Source organism: Molossus molossus, unplaced genomic scaffold (genome assembly GCF_014108415.1).
Source record: "Molossus molossus isolate mMolMol1 unplaced genomic scaffold, mMolMol1.p scaffold_m16_p_21, whole genome shotgun sequence".
Classification (NCBI taxonomy): domain Eukaryota; kingdom Metazoa; phylum Chordata; class Mammalia; order Chiroptera; family Molossidae; genus Molossus; species Molossus molossus.
The window spans coordinates 8172528-8193738 of record NW_023425357.1 but is presented as its reverse complement, the minus strand read 5'-3'; the positions used below and the strand labels follow the sequence as shown (position 1 = coordinate 8193738).

The following is a 21211-nucleotide window of genomic DNA, read 5'->3' as shown; positions in this document are numbered from 1 at the left end:
TGCCAGGCACTGGGCTAAGCCTTAGGGCAGGTACACAGGTGAAGCCTGGCTCTGAGCTTAGCTCCTGGTGCTCTCCCAGGTGTCACCTTGTGCCTCCACGAGAGCAGGGATAAGGCCCATCTCATTACTGACATGTTCCCTGGGACTCCTCGGGCGGTGCTTCTGAATTAAGTTATGGCTCACTCAGTCATTCAGTAAATACCGAGCCCCCACGCCATGCTTTCTCCAGTGGGGGATAAAGTGAGAAAGCACCCAGACCCCCACCCTTATGGGGCTTTGCTCTGCGTGGGGTTTGAGTAGGCGCTCCTGAAGGCTGGCTCATACACTGCCGCCCAAACTCCTCAGCCCTCCTCTGGGGACAGCTGCAGTCAGTGTGGCCCAGAAGGGTCACAGAGGCTCTGACCAGGGCATGCGGTGGGCAAGGAGAGCAGAAAGAGTATCCACTGTTCCAATCTGATTTTATTGAAAAGGAAACATACAAAAATCATGTACAAAAAAAATTAACCAAACATGTACAGAAAATTCATTCCGGTATCTACAGCAGCGCATATACAGTAATTTACAGGCTGGGCCATCCCTCCCCGCTCCCAGACTCCTCCCTCTTCTGAGATTCCCCCCTCCCTGACTCCCCGTCTTCCCCCCAGCGCTTCGCCCTGGGGACTAAGGCTGGGGCGGTTTCGCCAAAATATCCCACCCCCCAAATGAATGCCAGTGGTCACACGTGCTCTCTCTAAACCTATGCAATGGGATTGATGGGGCGGGGGGTGGTCACGGGCAGAGCACAGGATTCACAGTCTGGGCCCCTCCTGGCCACCCCCAGATGAAGGTGAGGCAGGCATGCCCACCACCCGCCGGCTGGCTCAGGGAAGATGGCTGGGCGCTGGGCTGGGGCAGCGGTCAGACGCACCCCGTTCTCTGGCTCCAGGAGGCTAGTGGTCACGTTTGGCTCATTTGTTCTTCACGGGCCCCCTCCCCAGGAGGAGGGGGGGAAGCACCAGGGGCCTGAGGTCAGACCCAAAGTGAAGGAGCACTGGGAGGGAGACCCCCCAGTGGCACCCCTGCAGCTGGAACGGGCAGCCAGCACCAGCAGCCTTTCCTGAGATGGTGGTGGGCGGCAGAGGCGGGCGGCTCAGTCCCCACCCCCTCGGTCACCGCCGCCTTCAGACGCTGAGTCCATCAGCCCTCTCTCCCCTGGCTTCTCAGCCAGGGACCCAGGAGTCCACGTCTCCATCAGTGCACCCCAGGCTAGGCCGGGGCTGGGTCTGGAGTGGCTGCCCTGGCCCGCCCCCGGGACAGGCAGGGCTGGTAGTCCAGTATGCTACATGGTGCAGAAAACGTCCCCTGCGCTGGCCAGGGCGTCAGGAGTGGGAGGGTCCTGCCCCCCAAGTCCCCGACGTCCACCGGGCAGGTGCAGGCACCTAATTGGGCTCCATCTCGGCGGCTCCGCGGCCCCTGTGTAAGGGCAGCAGTCTCATGATGAGATTGTACAGGACCCTCCAGGGTGAGGGGCGGTGTCGCTGCTGCTCCTCTTGTCTCTAGGGAAAGAGAGAGAAGAGGAAGTTAGAGAGTGGGCTTGTGACAGGGGCACGTGGGCGGTCAGGTCCAAGGGCAGGGAGGAGCAAGGCATGGTCCTGAGAGCGAGCTACACCCTCAACCTCTGAAGTAGGTGCTATCATTGTTAGTCAGACCCAAATCCCAGTTCCTCTGCCCAACTGGGCCAACGTCGTCACCTCAAGGGAGGACAGCAAGTGCTCATTTCCAGATGAGAAAGTCACCCAATCAGTCACATGGGGCTGGTCAGATGGAGAGAAGGGAGCAGGGAGCCCATAGTCTTAGGGATTCTAGAACAATCTGTGGAAGGAGGAGAACTGGGAACAGTCCGCCTCCCATGCTGAGGCTTCACAGAAGTACGTCCAGGCAAAGCTGAGCCCTGCCCTCTCTCCAGGGGCAGGACACTCTCAGTTCCAAAGTGTTAGCAAAGGGGCAAGAAGGCGGCTAGATACAAGACTCCCACCAGCAAAAGTGAAAGGCAACAGCACACTCCCACCACCATACAGGGAAGGAGGAACCCATCTTAGAGATCAGATAAGCCATCCAAATGATCCCAATAGGTGCCTGGGTGGGATGCCTGGTACCAGACCCTGCCTCCTTACCACTTCCCACCAACTCTTGTAGCCAGGAAGTAGCAAAGGGGGCACATTAGACTGGCACAAGTTTAAAAAGCCCGCTATCCTTACACAGCTTCGGGGTGCTGCGTGGTGAGCCACCCTGGTGAGCAAGCTAGCAACCCTCGAATGAGGCTGAGGGTGGGTAGACCACCGGGCATCTACTGTGGAGACACAGGAGTGCCCCTGAAAATGCGTGTCATTTGGAGGAGCCAAAAACAAAAAGCCAATAGGTAAAATGTAAAGCATTAAAGGAAATCCTAAAGATCAAATACCGGGTAAACGAACAGAAACACTCTAGGTTGATCCAGTCAAAATGAGTGAATCAAAGCTCCTCTGCCCATATGGATGAAACCCTCGTATAAATTGAGAAGGGAAAAAGTTTGGAGAGAAACACACACCGTATATCATCTATATTACGCCCCAAACGCCCCACCGTCCTAAGCATCGTTTGTGGCCTGGTAAAGTGGAGCAAAAGGATCAACACCTGCAGAGGAATGGGACAGGCCAACTTGAGCGGTTTCCTTGGAAAGGGGGGAGGGGACGGCTCCCGGAGGGAAACAAGGGGCTTCACAACATCCGGTTTTTGTTTTTCTTTGAATAAGCAAGCAGTGCGGTGTCTTGTTCAGCTTGGACAGAGCGGGTGGGCGCCCTGATGTTTGTTTTTCTCTATTCTCTGCTGTAGGCTTCAAATATTTTGTTTTAATCAGAGGCGGGGCTGCGGGCGGGGGGCGGGGCCTCCCGCGGGGCGGGGCTCCGGGCTCCAGGCCCCGCCCCCGGCCGGCCCGGGAAGCCGTGCGGCGCGCTGCCCGCCGCGCGAGCGGGTGGGAGGGGCGGGCGCGGCTGCGCCGCCACTGCTGACTCACCGGCTATAAATAGCCCGGGATATATGAGCCGCGCCGCCGAGCGCCGCCCTCAGTCCCCGCGGCCGCGGGCCGGGCGCGCCGCAGCGCTCCAGGCAGCCCCGGCCCCGGCCCGGGCCACGCCAGCCGCCGCGCGGGGCCTTCGGCGGCTCCGCGGCCACGCCGCCCCTCCCACTGCCTGTCCCCGGCGCGACCCCGCCGCGCAGGGCAGCAGCTGCCGCACATCTGGCGGGGCCGCCCGCGGCCCCCTCCCCGGCGGGAAGTCCCACCTGCCGTCTACCCCTCCCCCCAGCACTCACCCGCCGCTCATACAGTGCGTCGAGGTCGTCCGCCATTCGCCGCAGCTGGGCCCCGATCTCTCGGGCCCACTGCTCTTCCTCCCCCCGGACTCCCGGGGCTGCTTGGGTGGGGCCGCCCGCCAGGGCCCCCGGGGCGCCGGGCACCGGCGATTCCAGGTGCTGCTCCGCGGGCGAGAGTGAAGGCTGAGGACCTGGGAAAGCCGACGGGTGTGGTCAGCACCGTGACCTCTCTAGGCCCTAAGGTGTTCCCGAGGGACTAGGCAGCCGCGGCCGGCTTCTCCCCTTTCCAGGCGCCTGATGACTCTTCTGCTCCCCGCCTCATTTCTAGCGATTCCGTTTTCCCCTCTTACACCCAGACTGGTCAACTCCGACGCCCCAGGCATCAGAAAGCAAGAAGAGGTCCTGGGGCGGCCTTTCTGGAGTCACCTGTCTAGTCTGTTTAGTGGGGAGGTCTTCCTCTCATCCCACCTAAGTACCTCTATTCCAAAACGGGGCCAAAGTATGCCTGCTCCATTTAACAGATGGAGAAACTGAGGTCCACCCTAAGAAGTTGCCCAAGGTCATACAGGGATACAGCCACTGACTACACCCAAAGTCACAAGCCTCAGGTCTCCTGCCCTCTCGTGTCCAACCACAGTGAAGCCACACCCCCGGATGTGGCAGGGGCCTGGAGACCAGAGGCCAGACTGGCTGCGTCTGAGCACGGGCCTGGGGGGCTGGGATGCAGGAGATGCCTTCCTGCCCCACCTCCTTCTCAGCTCCTCTGACGTCTCTTCCTCCTGTCACCCCAGGTCCTGGCCTCAGGGATCCCTAAGGCCAAAAACCAGGGCCTCAGTTTCCACACCTGGGACTCTGGTCTTAAACTCGAGTCCCCCCCTTGCCCCACTGCCAGGGAACTGAGTCAGAGAAGTTCCTCCGAGCCTCCGTCGGCTCCAGGGACCGGGTGGGGCTGGAGGGAAACCAGGACAGTATCCCGCCACCGAGTGCCGGCTGGGATGGGGCTACCGGGCACCACAGGGTTAACGGCCCATCAGGCAGGGGACCTTTAACCCTTCCCTCCCCAAGACTCACCACCCCCCAACATACACACTTTCCCAACACAATGGCCCCTCCCCCCTCTTCCTCCTCTCGGACAGCGCAGAGGGCGGGCCCTGGCCAAAAAGACGCAGATAATGGCAAAAGGCCACCCTCGACCCCTCCTCAAAGTCCTAAAGTGACCGTCCTCCTGCTCTGCCCACACTCTCTCCCACTACAACCTTCAGTGGGGCTAAGGGGACCCAGACTAGGGGAGAGGGGCTGGGAAACAGCTGTTGCCCCAGGCCCGGAAAAGGCCAAGGGCTGCAACTCAGGGACTGCAGTCAGATTCCAGGAGGGACTTCCCACTCGGCCTCCCCCTACCCCCAGCCTCCTACTCCGTCTTCCTGCTTCTTGCAACACAAAGACCACACTGGCCACACCCTCCCTGTGGCCCGGCTGCCTCGCCACCTCCCCCCACCCGCTCCCACTTGGCCAGTTCCTCAGTGTCTCTCTCGCTCCCATTATCCCTGGCGTGGGGCAGGCACTCACCGTCGGGGCGTGGGCCTCGGGGGCGGCTGCGGGGACCCCCAGGCCAGCGGGGGCCCCCTAGGGCGGCAGTGACAGCGGGCAGGGCGGTGGGGGCGCAGAGGTAGGCAGCTGGCAGCAGGGCAGGGGCGGCGGGGGCGGCGGGCAGGCCGGGCTCGCAGAGGCCGCAGGACACAGCCGAGGGCACTAGGCGGCTGAGCGGGAAGGGGCGAGGGCCCTCTCGGGCCAGGCCCTCTACGGGCTCCGGGGAGCTGCCCTCCTGATGTGCTCGGGCCATGGCTCTCCCTGGGGCCTGCAGGACAGGGAGAGAGGGGTGCCGTCAGCCAGCAAGTACAGGGGTCACGAAGGCCCCACAATACACAACCTCTACAGGGTCCCCAGGGCACTTCCACTCCTGCACATAGCAATGAACACACGTGGGGGGGGGGCAGGGATGGCACCTACCACACACACTGGTCCCAGATGGAGGGCACTGTGTATGTATGTGTGTGATCATCACACAAGACACACATCCACCTAGGGGCTGACCCAGGGCTCAGCAGAAGGCAGCCTCCCAAGCACATGGTGATGGGCACACATGAGAGACAGGGAGGTACAGGATGGCTCTCACAGCAAGTGAGCGTGCACGGGACCCAGATGCAGGGTTCAGTGTGTATGTGTGTGTGTGATGAGGGTTGATGGCCCCACAACACAAACTCACCCAACCTGACAGGGATTCACACTGACATGGGCTGGTGGGATTAACTTCTGGGACACAGTGATGGGCAAACACAGAGGGTAACCAGGCACTGTGATGGCTCCCCCAGCACACACAGGGACTCACGCAGGACCCCAATGGAGAAAACTTGCGGGTATGTGTGAAGGGTACACAACGCACACATATAAGGATTCAGGCAGGACTGGCCAACCTGACTTCCCACCTCATCTCCCATTTGCACAGAAACACTGAGATGTTCCGTGCTGGACATTACTACTCAGTACACAAGACACACACGCACACACATGCACACACACAGAAACACTGACCAAATGTGAACATACACATATACACACAGACCATCAGAATAGCTATACAAACAATGCACACTGTCTGGCACAACCCATCCCCTCCACCCTGCACCCCGTATACAAACTGTCAGAATCTCACACACTGACCCACTGTTGATATGCCCACAGACACACACACAATGCAGCCAACACAAGCACAGATAGAAACACACACTCAAACACACATACCCCTCCCCACACACATACACCACCCAAGAGTTAAGGTATATACACCTCAGGACTCACAGACATATCAACACAAAATAGACAGACACACACAGACCAACACAACCGAAACACACCCACTTGTCACCAACTCTTAGACCCCAGACCACATGTAAATCAGGCACACACAGACACATGTCACCGGACCCTGATGCATTACCACACATGTCAGCAACGACACACAGACACAACAGCAGAACAGCAGACATCAACCCACCCTCTTCCCCCAACCTCAAAACACCATCACCAACTGTCAGCCCCGGACACACACCACACACACCAGCTAACTCTAATCCCACACAGCCCTGGCAGCATGCACACCTAAAGCACCCACTGAAAACACTGGTCTCACGTGACTGACATAAACACTACACACACGCAGCCCACATGACACACATGAGCCAGCCCATCGCAGAGACAAACCCCTCAGACCCAACACACACACACACACACACACACACGGGCTCAGACACAGCCCTATGCAAGAGGCTGACAGCAACACCCACTGACTGCACTGCACAGACCCCACAGAGACGGGTCCTCGATTCCCAGACACCGATGCCAGACACACAAGCCAAACAGAGGCAGAGACAACCCCCCCCAACACACACACACACCCCATGCAGAACTCACAGATACCTGGACAGAAAACAGACGCATTCGGCAGGCACACATCACAAACGCTTAGCTGAGACACATGCCCTGGAGATATACACAGTCACAGACACAGTCCACACAGGCAAGACACACGAGCACACACAAACAACACATCGGGCAGGATACACATATAAACACACAAACAGCTCACTCAAGCAACACACAACAACCATACACTAGCACACCCCAGCAACACAGACCCATAGAATCACCCCCAAACAGCACACATACACACAACTCTCACAGAGAACGCACACACACAGGTACGACACACATAAACAGAGCCCCCACCCCTCAGGCAGGGCAGACAGTACTCCACACAAACACACACGGGGACTCACGCACACACCCTGAAGGGCCACAGCCCCAACATTCCCCTGGACGGACACCACCACTCCCTGCGGACCCCAGCACAAACTCGGAGCCAGACACACGCACACACCCAGGCGAGACACCTGCAGATCCACAACCCCGCACACGCGCGCTCCCACGGCGGGGCCAGACGCCCCCCTGCGCTGTCACAGCCCCCCAACCCCGCCGCCGCCACGTGCGCCCGCCCCGCCCGCCAGGCGAGCGCGGGGCCAATAACCGGCTGTTGCTGGGGCGCAGCCCCCGCCCGCAGGAGCCGCAGACTCCGCGGCCCGCAAGCCGCCCCCTGTCGCCGCCCCCAGCGGGCGCGCGCCCGGGGTGTGGCCGCCCCTCCATTCCGTACCCCCCCGCCCCTCCCGGACTGCAGGGACCGGGGCAGTCGGGGTCGACTCACTTCCCCGGGGCAGCACTGGCCGCCAGGGGGCGCTGCCGAGCCCGCACCCCATTGTTTGTAAACAAACCCGCCAGATCGCGGAGGCACCTGCGCTCCTGGACCCTTAGTACCTCCAGCCCAGCGACCCCAGCCCAGCCCAGAGTCCCTCGTGGAGGTGGAGGGCAGGGAGAGCGGGAGGCATGCGGTGAGGTTGCAGTGAGCCCCCAGTGCTCTCCGCGTACACTCCCGCCACCTCCTCCAGGGAGGCCACCCGGCCTGGCCAATCGCGGCCGGCGGGGACTCGGGGTGCGCACACTCACCCCGGGGGCATGAAAACGCCGGAGGGGGCAGTGATGGGGGCGGGCGGCTTCCTTCAGGAGGGCGCGCCCGCCGAGCGCCGCTCTCTGCGGCTACTGCTGCTGCTGCTCTAACTGCAGTGGCTGCTGCTGTCGCTGTGGCTGCCGCTGCCGCTCGGTCCGCAGGCGCGTCCACGTCGTGGCCGCCGCTGCTGATTTTGTTGCTGCGGCCGCCAGCCGCCCGCTCGCATGTGGCTCGCGCCGCGTCTCAGGCCGCCCGGCGGATCCTGGGCCCGCTCGGCTGCCGCCCCGCCCCGCCCCGCCCCCGCCTGGCGGGTCCCACGCCCCGCCCCCGCGTGACGCCACGGCCCCGCCCGCCAGCCGTGGACAAGTCGGGACTTGCTGGCGCGCGCCGCGCCCCCTACCTCCTAGCGGGGGGTTTCCCTGCAGCGGGGGCGGGGCGGGGCCTGGCCCCGGGCGATGCGGGACAGCCGGACACAGACACTGACACACTGACACACTGACTGGGACCCACAGACACACACCCCCGGAACCACGCTCCAGGGTACACAAAGTCACGTGCTAACAGGGCCACGAGAACAAGCCGACTCAGACATACGGCCAGTTTCACAAATGCACACCTTGGACAGGGGCGGTGAGGACTCACAAACTGACCTGAGACACATGAACTCACACACACCCTCAAACACAAATACATAGACTGACTCTGACATAGTCACCTGGACACGCAGACTGACCCAGAGAACGACACACACAGGTGCACAGACCCCCACACTGATGAGCACATCCAGACCCACAAACCGACCGGTGGATTAAGTTCACATTTGTGACATTCCCCCCCCCACACACACACACACCTGTCACAGATACCTGGACATACAGCTTGATCTAGATGACACTCCCTCAGGGACACACACAAACACAGCCACACCAGCTCACAGCTGACACAGTAAAACTGTCAGAAGTTGACCCTCACAGACAGATCAAGTTAGACATAAAAGAAACTGGCCCCCAACACAGTCACAGTCACACCTGTGATAGGCTCCTGCTAACCTGCTAACTGGCTCACTGATAGGACACACTCCGGGAGCAGGCGCACCTGGCCACACTTGCCACAAATCTGGCAGGGAACCCAGGGCCAGAAGGAACCCCAGGCACCTGGCATGAACATGCCCGGGCAGACCCTGCAAGGACTCTCCACTGACTCTCACCCTGTCTTGTGGGTTTCAGTTCCCTTTCCCTTCTTAGTTTCCCCCTGTCACTCCTACCACAGCTCTGACTGGCTGACGCCTGTCCTTTCTTCCCCTGGGGCCTTGGGGCTCTATCCCCCTGCACTTTCCATTCCCTCTATGTCACATCCCTAAACCAAGTCACCACAGGGTGAGTTGCCTCTGAGTGCCCAGCACTGAGCTATCCAAAAAGGGATGCCAGTCCTGAGCAATGGTGGGCTTTCCAGGTGCTCAAACTCAGCTTTCTCCAGGGCCAGATCATTCAATTTCCCAAGAGAAGCAGGAAATGCAGACCTTACTGGAAATTTCCCTACTTTAAATACTGGGGACTGATTCAACCCCCCTCCCTCCCCCTTCCCTTCCCCTATTCATTCATTCCCTCTTCCTTCTTTTTTGCCTTCCAGTGTTTTCCAAACTGTGGGTTGTGAACAAACATCGGACTGTGAATTCACTTTTGTGGATCTTACTGGTTTTATTCAAGTTTATTGAGCTATATTTACACACAATAAAATTCACTCTTTTTCAGGGTATAGTTGGTGAGGTGTGATAAATGTACACGATTGCACACCACCTCAATCAAGATTCAGAACATTTCTGTCACACCAAATACTTTACTGTGCTCCTTATAGTCAGTTCCTTCTACCTGCTACTTTGAGCGGCTCTTGACCAGACTTTGAACACAATACAAAATAGAATATCATTAAAAAAAACAACAACAAAAAACCCACTATGAAATCAAAGTAAACTATTGTTTTGTGAAAGTTTTGTTGATATGTAGTGAATTCATATCAGGTCACAAATAAAGTGTATTTTTAAAGACCAAGTTGTTGTTTTTTTTTTTAATTTACATTTTCTTTTTATTTCTGTTTTTTTTTTTTTTATCCTCACCTGAGGACATTTTTGCATTTATCTTCAGATAGAGCGGGAGGGAGAGGGGGGGAAGAGGGAGAGAGAAACATCGATGTGAGAGAGACACATTGAGTGGCTGCCACCCACACGACCCCAACCAGGGCCGGGGACAAACCACAGCAGAGGTATGTGCTCTTAGCGGGAACTGAACCCGGGACTCTATGGTCTGCGGGTTGACGCTCTAACCGCTGAGCCAAACGGGCCAGGGCTTAAAGACCAAGTTTAAAGGCGTTTGAGAAATGCCACTTTAGACATTATTAAATGAGATCATGCATGCAAGTCATTGAGTGTAGTGTCTGACATGTAGTAGGCGCCCAATAAATGTTAGCATTTAACACTTGTGTAACTGGTTACTGTCAGTGTCTGCTCTGTGCCTGGCAGTGATGAAGTTAAGAGAGAGGCAGGCCCCAGCCCTGGCCTAGCTCACCGTCCAGCCTGTACCTCTCACTCACTGACCAGTGCCTTCAAGCTGCCCAATCTAGGACTAAACACCAGGAGGTCAGATGTGCTGGAATGATTTTCTGAGAAGAAAATAAGTATGAAGGACTGGAGGAATCTGACTTGGTGGGTAGGGGTGGGAGAAGGCAGGAGGGGACCAAGTGTCACCAGGCCATAAGCAGTGTCACCAGCTATGATCCTCCTTCCCACTATTTAGTCCAGATCCTGTTCCAAATGATGATACCTTATCTTTTAAGACCAGACCCACAGCTGTGGCCCATCCCCCCAAAGCCTACAGGGTGAGCTCACTAAGGAGGGTTCTGGGTCTAGATGGCCTGAGTTAGAATTCCCAGCTCTGCCACCTACTGGCTGTGTGACCTTGGGCAATGGTTATGTCTCTTGTGCCTCAATTTCTTCATCTGTGAGTTGAGACAATAAAGGACCCTATTTCACAGGATTTTGCAGTGAGAAAGTCAATAAAAATAAAGCATCAGGGCCTAGTGAGTGCTTAATACATGTTACCCAGCATTTCTACTACCAGTGTGGGGGTCTACTGACTCTCTGAGAATCCAAACAAGGACTTCAAGCTACCACCCTTCAGTTGGGGCTGAGGTTTCAAAGCCAGTGACCTGAGGGCCAGCCACTAGTGTGTTTCGCTTGACCTACACAGTTTCTCATTTTGAATATTAATGCTTTTCAAAGGGACATTCAGCAGTGAAGTGATGAAACACCCCTGCCTCTGGAGCCAGGCTACTTGGGTTCAAATGATGGTCTTGAGCAAGTAGCTTCCCCTCTCTGTACCTCAGTTTTCTCACCTGTACAAAGGAGATCACCATAGGACCAAACATTCAATGTGAAGATGAAATGAGTGCATATTTATAAGGCACTCAGAGCAATGCCCAGCAGGAGTGGCCTCCGTGTGAAGTGCTGATTAAAGAAATAAATGTCCCAGCTAGTTTACTGCAGACCCACACCCTTCCCCAGTCTCTTGTATGCCATTCTGGAAAAGTAGATTTCTCCGCAGGGCAAGAGGGAGTTGGGAAGGACTTAACTTTTCACTGCAGGGCCCGAGTCCTGGCTTTCCGGGAGGGGAGGGGGCCTCCTGGGTCCCCACAGTGTAGCGGGCCTCCCAGGCCCGGAGGCTGGACCGGAGTCGGTGGGGGCTGGGCGGGGGCGCCGGCGTCCGCAGGGTCCGAGAGGCCGGCGCGTGTGAAGGTTACCGCTCCCCGGCGGGGCGGGGGCCGCGCGCTGTTGCTGGGGTCTGCGGGGCCTGCCTGCGCCCGCGGCCCCCCTCCTTCCCGGCCAGCCAGTGAGCGGTACCCGCCGCCGTTGCCAGGGGAAACTCGCCGCCCCGTTACCCAGCAACAAGCCTGGCCCAACCAGGCGCGAGGACCCCCCAGGCCCCGCCCGCCGCTGCCCACCGCGTGCCCAATGCCAGGCGGGCAGAGCCGGCCCGGCTCCCGGAGACGGCGAGAGCGCTCATTGGTCGCTACCGCGCCCGCCCGCACGCCCGGATCTGGGGGAGCCCTCGGCGCGGGGGGCGGGGAGTCGGGCCCCGGGGAGCTGCCAGGCGCTCTGCCTGCAAGCCTGCGGCCGGTCGGAGTGAGGTCCGGACTGGCCAGCGTCCCCCACCCCCTACGCCCCGCCCCGCACTCTCGGACGAGGATGGGCACCTGGGATGGGCTGGAAACAGGGGCTGCGTATCCCGTCCCTCCCCCCAGGAAGGTACGCTGGAGTTGGTCTTGGGAAAACAGGGATCTAATGCTCCCCTCCCAGAAGACCTGGGCATCCTGACCCCATGAAGATAGGAGCTGGTTGAACCCCCCAAACAGGATTTAGGCATCGTGGCTCTTGAAAACAGGAACTGAAGATTATTCCCCCAGAAAAAGATCCAGGCGTCCTGACCCCATAAAAGTAGGGGTGCCCCTGCCCCTCCCCAAAGGACCCAGGCATTCCCTGTCCTGTGACAATGAGGATATGAGTCCCCTGCCCCAGAAGATGCTAGTTTCCCAGCCCCAGGAACGAGGGCTGAGGGTGCCCCACGAAGGGACTCAGGCCTATCTGATGCTATGAAAGTTAGGACTAAGCACCCGCCTCCACAGGAAACAGGACTCAGGCCTTTGGGTCTCTAGGCTCTGGCCTCCTGGGCATCCCAGCCCTGGCTGTATTTATGCTGGAAGACCCTTACCCCCTCCAACCTCCTCTCTTCCTAGCAGTCACCAGACTCTTAGGTGTCCATTTCATCCAGATGACCACCTGCCCAGCCCAGGGTGCAGACCTGCCAACTCCCCTCCCCTGAGTCCTTTTCTCCAGGGTCCAGCTTGTTGATCTCCCAGGCATCTGACCCACAGCCACTCCCTTTACTCGCTGGCACTCCATATCCCCACCCCACACCAAGATCCCAGGACTCACAGTGCCAAGGACCCTGGAATCTGAACCCTGAGTCGTTCAGCCCCTCCCCACCCCCTCCAGACACCTGGCCAGGTGACCCAGCCTCTCACAGTGGTCCAAAGGGTGTCCAAGGGTGCCCAGGACCCTAGGTCTGGAAGATCCAATCCCCCAGAACCTCTAGTTGGCCAACAGGGATCCCAGCTTCAAAAGACCCTGATGTGAGCCCCCAGGCCACTCCAGAGAGGCTCAGATTCCTCAGTCCCCATCCCAGGGAGACCCAAGACAGCCAAGCTCCCCCAGCTCCAGACCCCGGCTAGCCCAGGTGAGGCCCGCCCCTTTCCTGGTACCTGGGGGGGGGGGGGGGGCGGAGTCGAGGATTACTCAGCCTCCAGAATGAGGCGATGACATCATCCTGGGGGGGGCTGACTAATGGCCGCGCTGGGGGAGGCGGGGAAGTTTACCCGGTAACAGCGGCTGCCGCTCGCCCCGCCCCCGGGGAAGGGCCGAGAAAGGGAGGCAGAAGCACACACACATACACACACACACGTGCGCGCGCGCGCACACACACACACACTCACGCACACAAGTCCACTCAGCATGCCCTCCCCCAGTATCTCACATCACACCCATCTTACTGGGACAAGGGCAGGGATGGGGGAGGTGTTTGTGTGACTGTGTTTGTGTGCTGGAGAGTCCTCTGTAAGTTTGTGGAGTCGGTGTGCTGTGTCAGGGTGTTGATATATGAAAGTGGTGGTTTTCTCAGGGTGTGGTGTGTGTGGCTGTGTTAGTGTGCTGTTGTGTATCAGTTGATTGCTTGTCAATGGCATGGTGTTGTGTATCAGTATGTTACATTTGCCCCACATGTCATGTGTCAACCGTGACTATGTGATTGTGTCAGGGTGCTATTGTATGATGTTCTGGTATCTTGAGTGTGAGTGTGATGTGTATTGATGTGTTTGTGTCAGCATGCTGTTTTGTGCAGTATGCTGGTGTGTGTCCATGTGATTGTGTTTGTGTGACACTGGGATTGTATAAGTGTGGGAATGATGTGTTAGCAAGAAGGTCTGTGAACATGGTGTGTCACTGTATTGTGTTAGTGTGGCTGTATGTATCAGTGTAATGCTGTCAATGTGGTTGTGTCGCTATGGTTGTGTCTGTGCAATGTTGTGTGTCCGTGGGATTGTGTGTGTATGCCGTGGTAGTTATGTGTTTGTATGCACAATGCTGCACATCCATGGGATTGTATGTGCCACTGTGTATGTCAGTGGACTTGTGTTATGTGTGTGGTTGGTGCGTTGTGTGTCACTATGATAGCATATGCTAATGTGCTTTGCTGTGTGTCAGGGGGAAGAGGTGCATGTGTGCCAATGCTATTGTGTGTGTCAGGACAATGCTGTGTATAGTGGTCTTGTGTGTATGTCATTGTATCTGAAATATTGTGTGTCCGTGGGACTCTGTGATAGACAGTATGTGCATCTTGCAATGTCGTGTGTCATTGTGATTATGTGTGTCATTGTAAATGTCTGTCACTGTGGTTGTGTTTGTCAAGGTGATGTGTGTCCATGGGACTGTATATACAGATGTATTAATGAGGTTGTGTGTATGCAATGTTGTGAGTCACTGTGATCATGTCATTGTCGTGATTGTGTGTGTTACTGTGATAGTGTGTATGTGTGGGGATGAATTGGCTGTGGATTATAAGGGTGTCACTGTGATCACGCTTGTCACTGACATTGTGTGTTCGAGGGACTAAAGTAATCAAGACTGCGTGTGTCTGGGTGAAGCTGGGTGTCAATGTACTTGGGTGTTAGGGTAATGCTGTGTGTCTGGGCGGTGGGTCTGGGCGGTGCTATGTGTCCTGGGACTGTATTTGTGCCCCTGAGATTTTGGGTGTCTGTGTGATACTGTGTGTCTCTGCGTGTTCCTGGGACGCGTGTATGTCACTGTGTGTATCACGGTGATTGCATCGGGGGGGGGGCGATGCTGCGTGTCTGGGACAGTGTGTGTGTGTACGTGTGTGTATGTGTGTGCGTGCCACTGCGATTGTGTGTCAGCGTGCTGCGCCGGTGTCGGGGGAAGGTGCGCGCGTCTCCAGGCCTCCTGCCCGAGAACAGCGGCGCTGCGCCCTGATTGGCTGCGGCCTCGCCAGTGAGAAGCTAGCGAATCCTGCGGTAACTTGGTAACTCGGGACTCGGCCGCCGCCGCCGCCGCCGCCGCCGCCGCGGGGCTGGGGGCTGGGAGGGGGAAGGGCCCACCCCGCCACATCTCCCGCAGGGCCCACCCCTGCGGGCGACCCCCACCCCAGGCGCCCCTCCTTGGCTCCCCTTCTTCCTAAAGGCTCCCTATCCTACAGCTCTTTCCCCCTGACTCTCTCTCTGTCACCTCTACCTCTGCTTCCCCCATCTCTGCCACTCGGCTAGGTCTTTCTGTCTCTCCATGTATGTCTCTCTTTATCTTTGTGTCCCTGTCCCTCTCTCTTTGTTCCTGTTTTCCACCTTCCATCTTTGTCTCTCCTTGTCTCTGTCTCCACCATCTCTGTCTCTCCTTGTCTTCCCCAACTCTCTCTCCCTGTCTCTGTTACTCTCCATCTCTGTCCCTCCGTGTACTTGCCGGGGCTGTCTCTCCTCTCTGTGCCTGTTAAGCCCTCCTCTGCCTCAGTCTCCCCATCTTTCTCTTCTTTCCTTTGTCTCTCCCATTTCTTGTCTCTGTCTCCCCCCCCCCCCATCTCCTCTTGCTCTCACTTCCACACTTTTCATTCTGCAGAGACAACCAGGGGACTCCTCTCTACTTCATCCTCGCCCCTTCCTGCAGGCTCTGCCTTCTGGTAGCAGGCCCCACGCAGGGCAGACTTCAGGAAGGACTTCCCGCTTTGGTTCAGCACCCCGGCTTTATCACTTGGGCCAGGCGGAGGCCGGGCGGCCCCGTGGCTTCCGGAGGCGCCCGGGCGGGATGAGCTCACTGCGAGTTGGCTAGGATTTCATCAGCTTCCTCTGCTGGAGTTACCCCCGCTCCTCAGCCCGCGCGGGCCGCTCGGGCGAATCCGCCGGGCGCCTGCTTCCCCCTAGTGGCAAAAGGCGAAAGCGCAGGCGCCACGAAAAAGCCCACCTTAATGCTGGAAATCTGAATCCATTTAATCTTCACAACAATCCCGTGAGACAGAGACTCTTTTAAATTCTGTTTACAATGGGGAAACTGAGGTCAGAGGATTAAGGTCGGCCTCCTAAGGTCACATAGCGGGTGAATGGAGCCTCTGGGCTTCCATAGGGAGAGAAGGGAATGCTTGTCATCAACAAGATACCAGTGGTTGTCATTCATTCATACATTCAATAAAGACTTACCAGAGCGTCCTCTGTGCCAGGAACTGTTGTGAGCACTGGGGATACAGTCGTGAACAAAGCAAAATTTCAAAATTTCTGCCTTCATGGGGCTGATACTCTGGTCTGGGGGGGACAGACATTGAAAGACACAAGCAACAACACAAAGTGAGGTAGAAAAAGAAAGCAGGGAAGGGGCTGGAGAGTGTCGAGGGTAGTCTTATTCACTAGGATGTCCAGGGAAGGTGTTCTTGAGAAAGTGATGTTGAGTAAAGGTCCAAAGGAGGTGTGGGAGCAAAAAGTGCCTCAGGCAAAGGGAAGGGCAGGTGCAAAGGTCCTGAGGTCAGAGCAGGCATATCCAGGAAGGTGAGCTATTGGGCAGCTGAAAGAGCTGGGAGTGAGTAAGGGAAAACTGGAGGTGTGGTAGAGGAGGTCCGAGAGGGGGCTTCATCACGGTGAGGACTTGAACTTGAACTTTTACTCGGAGTGAGGTGGGAGCCACAGGAAGGCAGAGGAGGGACTCGAGCTAATTCAATTCTAACAGGCGCCCTCTGGCGGCCAAGTGGGAAACAGGCTGTGAGCTGAGAGCAGGGAACCCAATTAAGGAGGAGACTAAAAACAGGCTGGGGTGGTGGTCATTGCACCCAAGTGGAAGCTCTGGCGTCAGATTGAAGTTGGAGTCTATGGGATTAGCTGAGGCACTGGGTGTGGATGTGGGGGGAAAAGAAGATTCTGGGGAGCTCCAGGGTTTGGCCTGAGCAGCTGTAAGGATGTAGGGGCTGAGGTAATAATAATAATGATAATGATGATAATAATAATAATAGCAGCTCTCACATTCTGTGCACCTACTGTGTGCCTGACTTCGTTAAGTCCTTTTGACTATCCTGAGAGGCAGGAGGTGGAGGTGGAAGATGTGGTAGGATTCTGGATTTATTTGGGTTTATTTATTTTGAAAGTAGAATCCACATTATTCGCTCAGTAGCTATTTGTGGAGTTAGTGGATAATAGCAAACACATATAATGTGTCTGGCACCGTTCTCAACATTTTGCCTACTTACCACTCAGCGCTTTGCTTGATGCTTGTGCTGCCTCCTCCAGGCAGGACCCTGATCGCCTCCTTGTCTCCCCCTGGTCTCATAGCTTATCTTGTCTGTACCTCAGACTGCGCAGCTTGTATCAGAGAACATGCTGTCCTTTGCTTCCTATAAGGCGCGGCTGGGCCTGCCTGTCTCCCTTTCCACCTTACAGCTGGTGAATGGAGCCACCACATTCCCATCCTCCCCCTGGGGCACCCTCATATTCACCTAGCTTGCCCCCGCATTTCATTCTGGTCTCTTCAAATGTCACCTCATTGGAGAAACCTTCCAGGACCATCTCTGTCCTCTCACCGTGCCTTATTTTGTTCCACAGCACTGCTATCAGACGTTAATTTGTTTAGTCGTTTATTGTCTGCTTCCTCTCGAAGAAAGTGAGCTTCATGGCAGCAGGGACGTGCCTCCCGCACAGCTGTACATTCGAATCCCCGTTTCACAGACCTAAAAACTAGAATGAGACCCGGCACAAAGTCGATTTTATGTTGTTTCAACAATTATTTGTTGCCTGGCCAGTGTAGCTCAGTGGTTGAGCACTGACTCCTGCACCAAGAAGTCTCCAGTTCTATTCCCAGGTTGTGGGCCTGATTCCCAGTGGGGGTCATGCAGGAGAGGGCCACTCGATGTTCTCTCTAACTGAGGTTTCGATCTCTCTCTCCCTCTCCCTTCCCCTTTCTCTAAAAAATAAAATAAAGAACTATTTGTTGGATGAATGCTTGTCCCACTGCTAAAGCGGCAGGGAATGCACCATGCCGCCCTCTGGTGGTGAAAACGTGCACCACCAAAGCCAGCCTGCACGCCTATCAAATTTCTACTAGGTCTTCATGTAGCCTGATAGTTAAGGACTAATGCTAGATTTTAACTCTGTTTCACATATACACACAAAGTATTTTTAGATTTGTGTTTTGAACTTTCAAATTTCATTTTCTGCCCTGGCCTGGTAGCTCAGTTGGTTAGAGAGTCCTCTCAATAGGGTTGGATCTCCCATGAGGGCACATACAAGAAGCAACCATGAATGCATAAATAAGTGGAACAACAAATCGATTTCTCTCTCTCTCTCTCTCAAATCAATCAATCAAAAAATGTTTGTTGCTAATCTTTTTCTTTTTAATCCTCATCCCAAGAGATATATATTTTGTTGTTGTTGTTGTTGTTCGGATAGAGTGGGAGGGAGAGAGAGGAAGAGGGAGAGAGAGAGAGAGAGAAACATTGACGTGAAAGGGATACATCAAGTGGTTGCCACCCGCAGTACCCAAGCAGGGCCGGGGACAAACTGCAACCGAGGTACATGCCCTTAGCGGTGGCTTTACAGTGAGGCCGATAAGTATAAGCTGCTGGTCCCTCGCTTCCATGGCTGTGTCCAATACCCTGGGAGGTGTCCTTCAAGTCTCACTTTTTTTTTTCTTTATTGCTTTGAGAGAGAGAGGAAGGGAGAGGGAGAGATAGATAGAAACATTGATGAGAGAGAACATCGATTGGCCACCTTCTGCATGCCCCCCACTGGGGATCAGGCCCATAACCTGGGCATATGCCCTGACCGGGAATCGAACCAGCGACCCTCTTGGTGCATGGGTCGATGCTCAACCAGTGAGCCACACTGGCTGGGCGAAGTCTCACATTCTTTTATTCATTTTCTTCAAGAGGGCTTCCAACTTGTGTAAACTTCAGGCCCTACACAACCTGGGTCCACCTCTGTCAGTTTTACTTTATAGTAAATTAACCTTTGATCCAGCAATTTGTCTTTTTAGAAGTCATAAATGGTCTCCATTTATTGAGAACTTACTATATTTCAGGCTTTGTGCCATGCACTTTTTATGTATTAATTCACCGAGCCATTGAATTCTGCACAACAAACCTAGCAGGGAGGCGTCACAATCTCTAGTTTACAGATGAAGAAGTGGAAATCCAGAGAAGTGTCCTATATATCCCAGGATCACACAGTCGGTAGAAGACAGAGCCAGGATTCAAATCTATGCCTTCTGGCTTCAGAGACCATTAAAAAAATGTTTTTATTGATTTTTTTAGAGAGGCAGGGAGAGATAAAAATATTGATATGAGAGAGATACATCAATCAGCTGCCTCCTGACCATCCCCACGGGGGATCAAGCCCCAAACCTGGGCATGTGCTCCGACCAGGAATCGAACCAGGACCTCTCAGTTCATGGGACGATGCTCAATCCACTGAGCCACAGAGGCTGGGCCAGAGTCCAGTTTTAATCCTAACATTGTGAGTTCTTTCTGAGCAAAGTTACGGATCATGTACCCACCAAGATGTGTGCTTCTACAAATTCAATGCAGCATTGTGGGCAGTTGTCCCAAACTGGAAACTACTCAAACGTCCATGAGGCCAGGTGGGGCAAATTATGGCCCATCTACAGGATGGAATATTACTCAGCAGTTAAAAAAGTTGTGAACTGCCCAGCCAGTGTCAGCATCGTCTCATGGACTGAAAGATCCCGGTTGGATTCCTGGTCAGGGCACATGCCCGGGTTGGGGGCCTGCAGGAGGTATCTGATCAATGTGTCTATCTCCCTTCCTCTTTCTAAAAAACTTGTGAACTGCCCTGGCCGGTTTGGCTCAGCGGTTGGAGCATCGGCCTTCGGACCAGAGAGTCCCGGGTTCGGTTCCCACTAGGAGCACGTACCCAAAAACAAAAACAAAAAAAACTTGTGAACCATCCTCTGTTAAGTTAAAGATACAGAATTTCAGTGCAGCATAGCTACCTTTTGTTTTATTAAAAAGGCAAGGAAATACCAGTAATAAATATTTACTCATTCAACAAATATTTTTTGAGAGCCTGGGATGTACAAGGAACTGGGAACATAGCATGGTACAGAGCAGATGATGTGCAGTACAGAAGACAGTTGACAAGATAAGTAAGAGATGGCAGTTTAGAGGGTTAACAATAAATAGAGAAATAAGGTTGGAAGAGGAAAAGGGATGGGAGATTTTGCAATTTTTTTTATCCTCACCTGAGGACATTTTTCCATTTTTTTGGTCAGATTGAGTGGGAGGGAGAGATAGGAAGAGAGAGAGAGAAACATCGACGTGAAAGGGACACATCGAGTGGCTGCCACCCGCACAACCCAAGCAGGGCCAGGGACAAACTGCAACCGAGATACATGCCCTTAGCGGGAACCAGACCCGGGTCTCTCGAGACCGCAGGTTGACACTAACCGCTGAGCCAAACCGGCCAGGGCAGATTTTGCCATTTTAACGAGTGGTTTTAAGAAACGCTCCCTGGGAAAGGAGGTGACATTTGAATAAAGAGCTGAAAGGCTGTATATAGTAGCCATATAAAGGGCAGGGGAATATCAGGTACTTCCACTTTCCATGTTTCAAACCACAAAATAAAATTACTAGCAACCTCAGAGAATCTGGTCTGCCCACATAACTCATCACCTCCTGTAAGGGTATTACATAGCATTTATCATCACTCATAATAATTGGTTTATTGCCTTGGCCGGTGTGGGTCAGTGGTTAGAGTGTCAGCCCACGTACTGAAGGGTCGAGGGTTAGATTTCCTAGCAAGGGCATGTACCTGGGTTGCAGGTTCAGTCTCCAGCCCCAGTTGGGGCACGTGCAGGAGGCAACCAATTGATGTGTCATCCATGTCTTTCTCTCTCTCCCCATCCCTCCCTCCAAAAATCGATGCAAAAAAATATCCTCGGGGTGAGGATTAACAACAAATTGGTTTACTATGGCTAAGTTTTGGTTACTGCCTAACCCCCTGGACTCTGTAGCCCAATCTAGCTGATCCTTTTCTGAGCTTCTTCCAGCTCGTGGAATACAAGCTCACTCACCACAGGTCTTTTGCACAGGTCGTGTGTCCTCTGCCTGGACAGCCACCCCTCAGGCCTCTCTCCTCTTGCCCCTTCCAAGGCCTCTCCCACCTTTCTGTTTCTGTTTTAGATTATTTCCCATTTACTTGTGCCTGCCCTCCTCGTTCATCACTTTGACC

General features: G+C 55.3%; 1 protein-coding gene across 2 annotated transcripts; it reads right to left on the bottom strand.

Annotated features, from left to right (window-relative positions):
- Positions 1–444: 444 nt before the first annotated feature.
- On the bottom strand, positions 445–8009 carry BBC3 (BCL2 binding component 3). Of its 2 annotated transcripts, XM_036274772.1 has the most exons (4): positions 7882–8009; positions 4894–5182; positions 3328–3518; positions 445–1535 (listed from the first exon to the last, which is right to left on the bottom strand). In XM_036274772.1, the coding sequence occupies exons 2-4, from the start codon at positions 5165–5167 to the stop codon at positions 1419–1421; spliced, it is 582 nt and encodes a 193-aa protein (XP_036130665.1). In that variant the 5' UTR covers positions 5168–5182; positions 7882–8009; the 3' UTR covers positions 445–1418. The 2 variants fall into 2 exon arrangements, with proteins under 2 accessions (XP_036130665.1, XP_036130666.1); XM_036274773.1 differs by lacking the exon at positions 7882–8009 and having other exon boundaries at positions 4894–5990.
- Between the last annotated feature and the right edge of the window lie 13202 nt (positions 8010–21211).